A 13,543-nucleotide genomic window follows, 5' to 3' on the forward strand; every position below is an offset into this window, starting at 1 on the left:
GACTTTGAATGGCATGAAATAAGAGAGAATATTCTTAAAATCAACTCTTTCCCTCCCTCCATAATTAAATGGTAAAGTTTACTTCACAATTTAGTAAGATGAATTTAGTGGAGGTGTCATTGTTCGCATAAGCTCAGGTCAACAAAAGTGACATCTACCTCACACCCTATCCCATACCTTATTTATAAATCTACTTTTTACTCAGAGTGCATTCACTGCAAGATGATTTCGTACTATGAAAAAAATTGAATGATGCATGCAGTAAAGGAAGTTACCATATCATGGATAAGTGACTAAACACCAAATGGAAGCAGTTCAGTGAGATACAGTGGAACTACATACAACATATTTCAGTAAACTTTTAAAACAAATTTGAAACAGTAGAATTTATTAAATATCATGCAATTGACGAACAACTAGGACTTATTTCACTTACAATAAAAGACAGTTTGAACAGTGCCCTAAACAACAATTTATAACAAAGTACTGAAGCCTGCCTGTACAGTGCTGTTCAGCATTAAAGCTGTAAAGTTCAGTGCCAAGTGTGTAGATTGGTCCTCCACCCTGCTCAGATCTAAGCTGAGCAGAGAGTGCAGTGTCTCTCTGCAACAGGGAAGGGAAAATGGAGAAAGATGATCCGGCAGGGTGGTACAATGCATTTTAGTGCCAAAAAGAGGACATTTGGCATAGGCATGTGATTTGGCCATTTAGCATGCCCTTTCAATGGCATAGGTACAATTCTAGATGAGCAGAAAGAACTGTAGTTTTAACTTATTGAGGAGAAAACATGACAAAAGCAATCTGCTCCCACAATTAGAGGCTACTGCCAAGCTGACCAAATGCTACCCCAAAAGGTAGCTGAAGTAATGATTTTATTTTCAACAAATTGCTGTGTCGTAGGATGAGGGAAATTCTCTGCATATACCATGCCAGATACAATAAACAATGCATAATTCAAATCTTAAAAATAAAAGTTTGTCTGTTGTTGCCATTAGATTTTTGGACAATGAATAAAGATGTCAAGTTCAAAACACACTGCCACTTCCACCCACAGATGATAATTCAGCTATCTTACCCAGCCCTTTATCCTGAGTAGACAGACAACATCTATTTTATAGACAGTCCAGACACCTTAAGAATGAGTCAAGAGAGATCTCTGTAAAAGGCTGCTTCTTAAACCCAAAGCACAAAATTATCTGCATGGTTATAAAACATAATTTAAAAATGAAGCTTTAGTACATCTAAGGGATTAATTTGTAGGAAGTCCTAGTCTCTCTAGAGAGTAATTATTGCTGTGTTTTAATCAACAGCTGAGATTACCTTATCTATGTGACAGGAGTTACCAAATTCTAAACTTGACATTGTAATATGCAATTCATATAGTTTGTAAGATTGCATGTTTTACTTTCAACTGATAAATGTATTTTAAGGCAGCTCCATATTTATAGCCTATATAAAGGAAAACTAATATATCTACACATACAATGCAATAAACAGTACTATGATACACTAAGACAATGGAGTTGTCACCCACTGGTACTGAAAGTGCTGAGTACAGTATTAGGGAAAGTATACACAGTTAAAGTACTGCATCAAAACACTATTACTGCCAGATGGGTCACTAGTATGAATAAATAATTTAAACTTTAACATGTAGTTTTAAAAATCTGATCTTAAATACAGAGCAATTAAAAAAAAAATCAGCATAATTTCAATGATTTTCCCTGTATTGAATATCAGAATTGAACACAAGCCCTTTTTTGTTACTCAAAGCAGACAGTATGAAGAATGGGTCAGGGCTATGTGTAGCAATACATTTAACAAGCAGAAACATTGCAGCAGCTGTAATATCAGAGAATACCGTAGCAGTTTAACAATCCAATTCTCCCCAAAAAAGACTTAACAGCATGTATTTTAGATGTGTCAGGGTATAATATTATTACTGCACATTACTTTGTGTCCCGTTTTAAAACAAAATGACATTATTGGAATTGGCAGTACCTTACGGCCATTTGCTAAATTAACTGTTTATATAAGTAACGTAAGAGAGGATGACCTGACCTATACTACTGCAAAAATCACACAAAGACTTCTTCTAGACAGCAAATATTTATAATAGTTGCAGTGTAATACAGGAATATACCTCCTGAATCACAATTTCTGATACCTTAGGAACTTAAAGATGCCAATTATCAAAAGGGACTTATCTGATAACTCAAAAGGCCCAAATAACAGAAACCATTACTACATATTTTTAAATAAATGACAAATGCTATTTGGATACAGATTTAAACTGATTTTAATTAGAAAATTTAGCTAAGATAATGAAATAACCCAGAGACTGAAATATACATTGTAGTGTATTACACAGCAATTGTGAATCACAGTTTGGTATCTAATTACCTGTCCTCTACACCAATGATATCAAACACTTCCTGTACCTGGTCTTTTGGATTAAGTCCATCTTTTATCAAGTTTATCAAGTCTGTTGAGTTACACCTGGCACCACAGTGATAAAAACATGAAGATAAAACCTTTAAACAACAGATGAAGGCATTTCAATAATTCAATATACTCAAGGACAGGAATTTAAAGGACTTTCATTTTGTTCCCGGTTTCAATGGATACCAATTGTCTCAATTTACCATGACGAGCACTGGCTGGCAAAAATATCAGCCCAAAGTTTCACACAACTGCTGCTGCTTTTCTTGGTACAGTGAATTCGGAAATTGAGCTGCTTGATTATATTTCATTTCAACTGGTGTGTAATTTGGATTAATTAACTGATTTGTATCTTTCAACTTCTTAGATTCAAGCCAAATTGTATTAAAATTAAAGTTAATTGTACAAATATATATTATTCATTATACTATTCACCTCATCTAAGTTATGAGTTTAGAGGGGAAAACATCAAACAATTGAAATCCAACTCAAAGGTTTGTAGTGTTGATATTCTCAGCTGAGTGGTTCCTTACTGAATGTGGAGATCCATTACAAGATGTCTCTGTAGACATTTACAAACATCTCATATGAAGTGGGACATTGTTGTTTTTGAAAAATGATTTTTGCACTCTACCTAGGAGTATACATTATACTGAAAGTACTCTAGGCTACACACAAATTCTTCTTTAAGGACACTGCCATAGATTTTTAAATATATGTACACACACACACATCTCCCCATGGCTGGGATCTGGCAACAATACATCAGCCTAAACTGATTATCACATGGCCTTTTAATGGTGATCAAATGATACATGGATTCAACCTAAACTGTCCTAGTTGAATAAAAACTAAGTAGCATTCATACAACAATTTTTCTCTGAAGGGCAGGCTTTGTCTATGGCATTGCAATGTTATTCTGATTGACAAACAGGAAATGTGTTTCTGAAAGGTAAGCTGAAGCACTCCAGCTGAAAATAGGCAAAACTTAGCCAATCAGGCTGAATTAGATTTGAATTCACAATCCAATGGATTTGGTGTCCTGTGGTCTACAACAGGTTTGGAACTGAATAAAGCATTGGCACTACTGTTCTTTTCCTCTTGCATGACTTATATTTCACGCAGAGACTAGTACACACAGCTGCATTATTATCTCTCAGGTGAAACATATGCTATTTGTACAACACAAATTGAATTTTCAATAAATATGCAAAAACAAATAAACCTTGCTGTATCACTTTCTTGAATAGAATTTTGAAAAACACATGTACAGTATCATTTGCATGAACTCTGTAGGCAGATTGCATATTTGGAAGTTGATTTATGTTTAAGAGCATCTAGAATTTCGGCAATTTTATAAAACTTTATGATTAGCCATATTTCAGAAAACCATTAATTTTGTGCTTTGTGATGTATATTATTAAATTTGTATCTCTAAAAGTCAACCCATTCTTTTCCCCTTCCTCCAATGTAGTCCACTGTCTCCATATAGTCTTCTTTACTTGGAAATTTAGACCAATAGCTTTCCAAAACAGAACAATCTCTTAGCAAGGTACTCTACCCCACTGTCTAGCCAGGACATAATGAAACTCAATTGTATCGGGTAGACGCAAGTCCCAACAAAATTGTGGGACTTGAATCATTAACACTCAAGAGGAATAAGTTACTGCTCCTGCTCATTTACTGCTTTTTAAACTATTTTCTATTCACTTGTTAGAATTATGATTAAGTATTGTCTTTCAATGGTGGAGGGTTGCAAGAGGCACATCATGGGCTTATATTCTGTGATTACTGGTATATTCCTTGTTTAATCTAATGCAGCTTCCCTTGCTCAGTGCTGTCTTCCAGTCACCTTCAAATACATACAAGATTCCCACTCTAACTTGCATTAACCTGGTAGCAACCACAGACTTTAGATGCAATGCTGGGAAAATTTCATACAATAATTGGTAATAAAAATTCAGATTGTACAAGAGCTTCTGCAATTGCTGGAAATGTGTATGGTTATGCTGCGTCACTATGTGACAAGCATTCTAAGCTACTTGGTGAGAAAGAATTAAAAGCTACCTTCATTCACTCAGAACAATACTGAAATGCACTGAAAAATAGGTCTCATCACCTGTATCATTCAATCACCAGTTTAACATAACATTTTCAGCTAGGGTCACAGTGCAGTGAAGAGGTTATCAGAAGTATGCATGACATCTAGTCATCGTCTTCAATCAGAAAGCCATAGATGAAATCCACAGCACGTTGTCGATCGGTCTGGGTTTGCCGCCCAACTAAGTTTGGTGGTGGCCTCAAAAGGAGACTTGCAAAGAGGGTAGCTGTGGATTACAAGAAAACAATTATAAAATATGCCTGAAGTGAAATTCCAATTCCTTCAACCATGTTTATTTGCTTTATGTACCTAAAAATATTGGTCTTCAAACACATGTACACTAACTGACTTACAGAAGTTAAACTAATAATGAGACTTGCATCTCAGATCACTTGCCATTAGATTTGCAGAAAAGTGAATCCATTCCATAAATATATTTGGGCGAATCAGACATAATTCAAACTTGACAATCTTTTAAATTCTCACTTAGTTTAGACTTCGATCAGCTGTAGAGATTTGAATCAATTTGGAGCTCTAAGGATAAAACAGGCAGGGGAAGCCTGTTTTATTCTGTGCATCAGAATAAATGGCTACCATTGTCTTCGAGTGCTCCCAACCTACATAATCAACTCCTCCTCATCCAGCAGTTTCTGTCCTCCAGTTAGCACCAATTCACTGAAGAAACAGTCAGTTAAAACAATCAGATTGAAAACAGAAAAGACCAGTGGATTTATATGGCTTTCTTTCATTGGCTTGAATTTTCGCTCCTGTTTTCCAAAAGTAATGATCCTTGCTGGGATTTGGTGCCACAGATGCTAACAATGCTCTAAGTGGTCATTCTTCATGTGTGAACTTTGATACAGTGTCTATGAGGAAGAGGGATGGAGATGGCGATGTCCTCATAATCGCTTTATGAACACAATATAAACATACAGAAAAATATTAAGTAAAACCACTAATAACGAAAGTAAAATAGTGTGGATGCTGGAAATCAGAGAGAAAATGCTGGAAACACTCAGGTCAGGCAGCATCTGTGGAGAAACAATTAACATTTCAGGTTCAATAAAACATTCTGATGCAAGGTCATTGAGCTGAAACATTAACTGTTTCTCTCGCCAAAGATGCTGCCTGACCTGCTGAGCACTTCCAGCATTTTCTTCTTAAGTGAATCTAATTGTCTTAAGAGCAAATTAAAGAGCATTTATATAACATCTTTCATGTCCTCAGATGTCCCAAGATAATTCACAGCCAACAAATTAGTCTTCAGGCTCAGTCATCATGGTTTTGTCGATAAATACGGCAACAAATGTGTGCACAGCTAGGTCACACAAATAGCAACGACATAGCCAACCAATTATTTTTTGAAAATTTGACTATTTGCCCCAGAAAGGATCTTTGGTTTAAACTTTGCTATAAAGTCAGACTGAAGATGATGAGGTTTAATTCCCCAAACATACAGTACCCTTTATTCACTTGACAGAGAAACAAAGCTGAAAACACTCAAACAATAAAGGGATTGGATGTTTTCATGAGTTCTCAAAAGTAATATTGCTTAAAATACGAACAAGGAGTAGGAATAGGCCCCTCGAGCCTGCTCCACCATTCGATAAGTTCATGGCTGATCTGACTGTAACTTCAACTCCACATTCCTGCCTACCCCAATAACCTTTCACCCCATTGTTTATCAAGAATCTATCTACCTTTTCCTTAAAAATGTTCAAGGACTTTGCTTCCACAGCCTTTTGAGGAAGAGAGTTCCAAAGACACACAACCCTCACAGAAAAAAAATCTCATCTCTGTCTTAAATGGGCAACTCCTTATTTTTAAATAGTGAAGCCTAGTTCTAAATTCTCCCACAAAGGGAAACATCCTCTCCACATCCACCGTCAAGACCCCTCAGGATCTTATATGCTTCAATCAAGTCGCCTCTTATTCTCCCGAATTCCAGCGGATATAGGCCTAACAAGTTCAACCTTTCCTCATAAGACAACCCACCCATTCCAGGTTTTAGTTTAGTAAACCTTCTCTGAATTGCTTCTGATGCATTTACATCCTTCCTTAAAGAAGGAGACCAATACTGTACACAGTAGTCCAGATGTGGTCTCACCGATGCCCTGTATAACTGAAGTATAACCTCCCTACTTCTGTATTCAATTTCCCTCGCAATAAACGATAACATTCTATTAGCTTTCCCAATTACTTGCTGAACCTGTCTACTAACATTTTGCGATTCATACACTAGGTCACGCAGATCTCTCTAAATCTCAGAACTCTGCAATCTCTCATCATTTAGATAATATGCTTTTTAAAAAATTCTTCCTGCCAAAATGGACAATTTCACATTTTCTCACATTATACTCCATTTGCCAGATCTTTGCCCATTCACTTAACCTATCTATATCCCTTTGTAGCCTCATGTCCTCTTCACAACTTACTTTCCTACCTATCTTTGGGCCATCAGCAAATTTAGCAACCATACTTTCGGGCCCTTCATCCAAGTCATTTATATAAATTGTAAAATGTTGAGCATTAGCACTGATCCTGATGGCACACCACTCGTTAAATCTTGCCAACCAGAAAGTGACCCATTTATGCCTACTCTGTTTCCTGTTAGCTAGCCAATCTTCTATCCATGCCAATATGTTACCCACTAAACCATGAACTTTTACTTTCTGCAATAGCCTTTGATGTGGTAACTTATCAAATGCCTTCTGGAAATCGAAGTACAGTACGTCCACCAGTTCCCCTTTATCCATAGCACGTTACTTCTTCAAAGAAGTGCAATAAATTGGTTAAACATGATTTCCCTTTCACAAAACTATGCTGACCCTGCCTGATTACCGTGAATTTTTCTAAGTGCCCTGCTATAACTTCTTTAATAGCTCCTAAAATTTTCCCTATGTTAAGCTAACTGGCCTGTAGTTTCCTGCTTTCTGTCTCCCTCCTTTTTGAATAAAAGTTACATTCACTATTTTCCAATCTAATGGAACCTTCCCGAATCTAGGGAATTTTGGAAAATTAAAACCAACGCATCAACTGTCTCACTAGCCAATTCTTTTAGGACCCTAGGATGAAGTTAACATGAGTCAGCCATGGCTCAGTGGACAGCACTCTCACCTCTGAGTTAAAAGACTATGCGTTCAAGTCCTACTTCAGAGACCTGAGCACAAGGATCTAGGCTGACACTCCAGTGAAGTACTGAGGGAGTGCTGCACTGTTGGAGGTGCTGTCTTTTGGATGAGACGTTAAATCGAAACCCTGCCTGCTGTTTCAGGTGGATGTAAACGATTTAAAGGGACTATTTCCAAGAACAGCAGGGAGTTATCCCAGGTGTCCTGGCCAATATTTATCCCTGAATCATCACTAAAAAACAGATTGTCTGGTCATTATCACCTTGCTGGGCGTGGGAGCTTGCTGTGCACAAACTGGCTGCCGTATTTCCTACATTACAACAGTGCTACAATTCAAGTTTTTCATGTCTTAACAGTTTGTGACAATGCATGAATCTTTACCACACTTCAAGTAAGCAATTATGTTATGCTGAAAGGAGCTGCTTCTAAATGTACTCAGCATGGACTTTTCTGGCTGGAACCCACTCTTAGGTGGTCAGTGGCTAGTTTGAATGGCAGTTCAACTGGTCAATTCTTGGGACATGGAGAGCTGTGGGAGGATCAAAAATCAAGCTTGCTCAGCTGAGAAAAAGAGAACAGTGCCTGGGATAATCTGAGATCTGGTAAAGAAGCGAGACTTAGAAAGAGAAAGTTCTGTCATTATGTACAGCGCTGACTAGACTGAGAAAGACTGATCAGAAAAACTCTCTTTAGCACACTAACAGAGACAGTGTAGTATGTGTTATTTTTTAGAACAGAAAATAATTTGTAATTGACTGTAATCATTACTTTGCTCATTTACATATATGAAATGAAAATAAATCAGCATTTTAAAAATTTGTTTATGGGGATGTGCGCATCGCTGGCCAGACCAGCAGTTATTGCCCATCCCTAATTGCCCATGAGAAGGTGGTGGTGAGATGCCGTCTTGAACCGCTGCAGTCCTTGTGGGGTAGGTACACCCACAGTGCTGTCAGAAAGGGAGTTCTAGGATTTTAACCTTGTGACAGCGAAGAAACAGCAATGTAATTCCAAGTCAGGATTGTGGGTGGCTTGGAGGAGAACTTGCAGGTGGTGGTGTACCCATGCATTTGCTGCCCTTGCCCTTCTAGGCGGGAGAGGTCGCACGTTTGGAAGGTGCTGTCCAAGGAGCCTTGGTGTGTTGCTGCAGTGCCTCTTGTAGATGTTGTACACTGCTGCCACTGTGCGCCGGTGGTGGAGAGTGTGAATGTTTGTGGATGGAGTGCCAATCAAGTGGGCTGCTTTTCCCTGGATGTTGTCGCGCTTCTTGAGTGTTGTTGGAGCTGCATGCATCGAGGCAAGTGGAGAGTATTCTATCACACTCCTGACTTGTGCCTTGCAGACGGTGGACAGGCTCTGGGGAGTCAGGAGGCGAGTTACTCGCCGCAGGATTCCTAGCGTCTGACCTGCTCTTGTAGCCACGATATTTATATGACCACTGCAGTTCAAGTTTCTGGTCAATGGTAACCCCCAGGATGTTTATAGTGGGGGATTCAGCAACCATAATGCCACTGAATGTCAAGGGGAGATGGTAGATTCGCTCTTGTTGGAGATGGTCATTGCCTGGCACTTAAGTGGCAAGTAACATTCGTGCCACACATCAGCCCAAGCCTGGATATTGTCCAGGTCTTGTTGCATTTCTACACAGTGCTTCAGTATCTGAGTCGCTGCGAATGGTGAACATTGTGCAATCATCAGCGAACATCCCCACTTCCGACCTTATGATTGAAGGAAGGTCATTGATGAAGCAGCTGAAGATGGTTGGGCCTAGGACACTACCCTGAGGAACTCCTGTAGTGATGTACTCCTGCACAGATGATTGACCTCCAACAACCACAACCATCTTCCTTTGTGCTAGGTATGATTTCAACCAGTGGAGTGTTCCCCCGATTCCCACTGACTCCAGTTTTGCTAGGGCTCCTTGATGCCATACTCGGTCAAATGCTGCCTTGATGTCAAGGGCAGTCACTCTCACCTCACCTCTTGAATTCAGCTCTTTTGTCCATATTTGAACGAAGGCTGTAATGAGGTCAGGAGCTGAGTGGTCCTGCCAAACTGAGTGTCACTGAGCAGGTTATTGCTATGCAAGTGCCGCTTGATAGCACTGTCGACGACACCTTTCATCACTTTACTGATGATCGAGAATAAACCGATGGGGCGGTAATTAGCTGGGTTGGATTTGTCCTGCTTTTTGTGTACAGGACATACCTGGGCAATTTTCCACATTGCCAGATAGATGCCAATGATGTAGCTGTAGTGGCACAGCTTGGCTAGGGACGCAGCAAGTTCTGGAGCATAGGTCTTCAGTACTACTGCTGAAATGTTGTAAGGGCCCATAGCATTTGCAGTATCCAGTACCTTCCATCATTTCTTGATAACATGCGGAGTGAATCGAATTGGCTGAAGACTGGCATCTGTGTCGCTGGGAACTTGAGGAGGGGGCTGAGATGGATCATCCACTCGACACTTCTGGCTGAAGATTGTTGCAAATGCTTCAGCCTCATCTTTTGCACTGACGTGCTGGACTCCCCCATCACTGAGGATGGGGATATTTGTGCAGCCACCTCCTCCAGTTAGTTGCTTAATTGTCCAACATTCATGACTGGATGTGGCAGGACTGCAGAGCTTAGATCTGATCCGTTGGCTGTGGGATTGCTTAGCTCTGTCTATTGCATGCTGCTCAACAGCAAAGGTATATCACTGGATACTACATCTGTACTAATAAAATGGTTTACCCCTACTATTTTACATGGAATTACCACTCTTTTTAGTGATTTCAACGTGTTGTCATCCCCAAACCTGAAACAGGTAGAACGGTCATATCCTTTGACCTTATTTCGGTCTTCCTTACTTAAAGGACCCATGTAACACCTTAACCAGTCCACTCCACATACTGTGGACGTACACCCACTGTCTAGTACTGTGCATTTGAACGAATCTGCGACTAGGACACTCATTACCTGACTGAAGCTTCTCGTGACCAGATCAATTTCTTCTGATTGATCAGTAGCACCACCCTCGCCTTCCGAACCTTCCATATCATGTGTCATCTCAAAAACCCTGTTATTCCTTTTTGGACAATGCAACGCATAGTGATACTTTGAGTCACATCGGAAATATCTGTTGACCACCCCTTGATTATTCCTGGGGTTCATCCTTCTGCCATTATTGCCCAAATCCTGCTGTCTGTTATAGCTCCCAAAAGGGTCTCTATCCTCATTCATTTTGTGTGTGTTTCTCCTTTCGTACGGACGTCTGGGCCCCATACCTGAACGGCCTTGAAATGCTGCTAGCATTGTATCCTCCACCTTTCGTGTCACTGCTGAAGAGCCCATCTGCGCCATGAAAGTGGCCGGAAAGGAATACTTTCCAGAAGATCTTTTAGAGCGTTAGACAGCTGATCAAACAGCGTATATTTTTCATTGAATCTAACACAGTTAATACCAAAAGCCTATCCATGTTCGCTATCCTAGCACAATCCAACAGTTTGAAGGCAAACACTGACCTAGGAATTTCCAAGCAGAATTGCTGCAACCTTGCATATAGTCGGCTAAACTTCATAATATATTCTTCCATATAAGAACCAGCCATTTTTCTAAATTTGTCAAAGTCTGACCACACCTCACAGGCACTCAATAAGTCACCTTTCATATAAATTTTATCCATATATTTCATGAGTTTGTCCAAATCTTTCTCACTGTCCAAATGATGAGCCTCCAGCTCAGAGAACACTTTGCCCCGATCTTGCTTCTGGCAAGATGTGAAAGTGCAAGGGCCTTTCCTTGCTTCCTTTTAGGTAAAGACGTAACCCGTGTCCATATATCAACTTCATTTTTCCATTGATTGTAAGTTCGGCTTCACAAAACAGCGGTGGAAAATCATATCCTGACACCTTATACTTGGTTTCAGTCATCTTTCTTCAAAAAAACCCTCCAAATACAGCTTCTCACAAAAAAACTCTAATTCTAATCTCCTGTCTGAAAACAAATCTTAGACTCCTATCTTCACTTTCAGGCAAACATTCGCTGCTACTAATGTTAAAGAAATCTCTAAGCCTGTTTGTGAAGAAGACACTGAGACTAGGCTGCTTTGGCGTAGATTGTTTATTGCCCGTCACAGAGCTTACTTCTGCTCTCCAAACACCAACCAGCGCTGGCTGGCTCTTCTTTATAGATAAACACTTGAATACAATTAACTATTTAACACCCAACACCTGTTCACCCCATTACCTTGAACTACTGGGTATTTATCATAGAGTCAAAGAGAGATACATCACTGAAACAGGCCTTCAGCCCACCGAGTCTGTGCTGACCATCAACCACCCATTTATACTAATCCTACATTAATCCCATATTCCCTACCACCTACCTACACTAGGGGCAATTTACAATGGCCAATTTACCTATCAACTTGCAAGTCTTTGGCGGTGGGAGGAAACCGGAGCACCCGGCGGAAACCCACGCGGTCACAGGCAGAACTTGCAAACTCCACACAGGCAGTACCCAGAACTGAACCTGGGTCGCTGGAGCTGTGAGGCTGTGGTGCTAACCACTGCGCCGCCCCACTGCGCCGCCCCCATCATCTATTAACAGAACTACCATTGACCAGAAACTGAACTGGCGTAGCCATATAAATATCGTGGCTACAAGAGCAGGTCAGAGGCTAGGAATCCTGCGGAGGGTAACTCATCTCCTGACTCCCCAAAGCCTGTCCACCGTCTACAAGTACAAGTCAGGAGTGTGATGGAATACTCTCCACTTGCCTGGATGGGTGCAGCTCCAACAACACTCAAGAAGCTCGACACCATCCAGGACAAAGCAGCCCATTTGATTGGCACCCCATCCACAAACATTCACTCTCTCCACCACCCATGCACAGTGGCAGCAGTGTGTACCATCTACAAGATGCACTGCAGCAACGCACCAAGGCTCCTTGGACAGCAACTTCCAAACGCATGGGAACACCACCACCTGCAAGTTCCCCTCCAAGTCACACAACATCCTGACTCGGAACTATATCGCCGTTCCTTCACTGTCGCTGGGTCCAAATCCTGGAACTCCCTTCCTAACAGCACTGTGAGTGTACCTACCTCACAAGGACTGCAGCCGTTCAAGGAGGCAGCTCACCACCACCTTCTCAAGGGCAATTAGGGATGGGCAATAAATGCTGGCCTAGCCAGCGATGTCCACATCCCATGAATGAATTAAAAAAGAAACCCTAACAACTCCAACCAATACTGTCATGGACAGATGCATCTGCGGCAGGCAGATTGGTGAGGATGAGGTTGAGTAGATTTTTCCCTCGTTGGTTCCCTCACATTCTGACGCAGACCCAGTCTAGCAGCTATGTCCGTTAGGACTCGGCCAGCTCTGTCAGTAGTGGTGCTACCAAGTCACTCTTGTTGATGGACACTTAAGTCCCCCACCCAGAGTACATTCTGCGCCCTTGTCACCCTCAGTACTTCCTCCAAATGGAGGAAGATTAGTGAACAAGATGGATTGTTATGACAATCGACTGTGATTTCATGGCTATCTTTTAATGCCAGATTTATTAACTAAATTCAAATTCCACTTTCTGCCATGGTGGGATTCAAGCCCATGGTCCTAGAGCAATATCCTGGGTTACTAGTCCAGTGACAATTCCACGACGCCAACGCCGCTTGTTGATTTATATTTGGTTTCATCACACTGAAGTATTCACAAAACCAGTTTTTGAAACCTGGAGGCATGCATGTGGTGACATTCGTAAGGTTGCAGCATCCAGTTCACGTAATGAGAGGTTTTCTTTGTTACGATTTCAGGTCATGCTATTAATGACTAGATAATGGAGAATAAAGGTGAATACCCAATCATAAGGTATAGAAGCTCAG

General features: G+C 40.6%; 1 protein-coding gene across 2 annotated transcripts in view; it reads right to left on the minus strand.

The window, feature by feature from the left end:
* Positions 1-371: 371 nt before the first annotated feature.
* ocrl (OCRL inositol polyphosphate-5-phosphatase) overlaps positions 372-13,543 on the minus strand; it is a 181,982-nt gene continuing 168,810 nt past the window's right edge. For both annotated transcript variants that reach the window (XM_068047560.1, XM_068047561.1), the window contains one exon: positions 372-4,769. In XM_068047560.1, the coding sequence (XP_067903661.1) occupies positions 4,648-4,769 (122 nt within the window). In that variant the 3' untranslated portion in view covers positions 372-4,647. The remainder of the gene's footprint in view (positions 4,770-13,543) is intronic.

Source organism: Heterodontus francisci, chromosome 15 (genome assembly GCF_036365525.1).
Source record: "Heterodontus francisci isolate sHetFra1 chromosome 15, sHetFra1.hap1, whole genome shotgun sequence".
In the NCBI taxonomy this organism is placed as follows: domain Eukaryota; kingdom Metazoa; phylum Chordata; class Chondrichthyes; order Heterodontiformes; family Heterodontidae; genus Heterodontus; species Heterodontus francisci.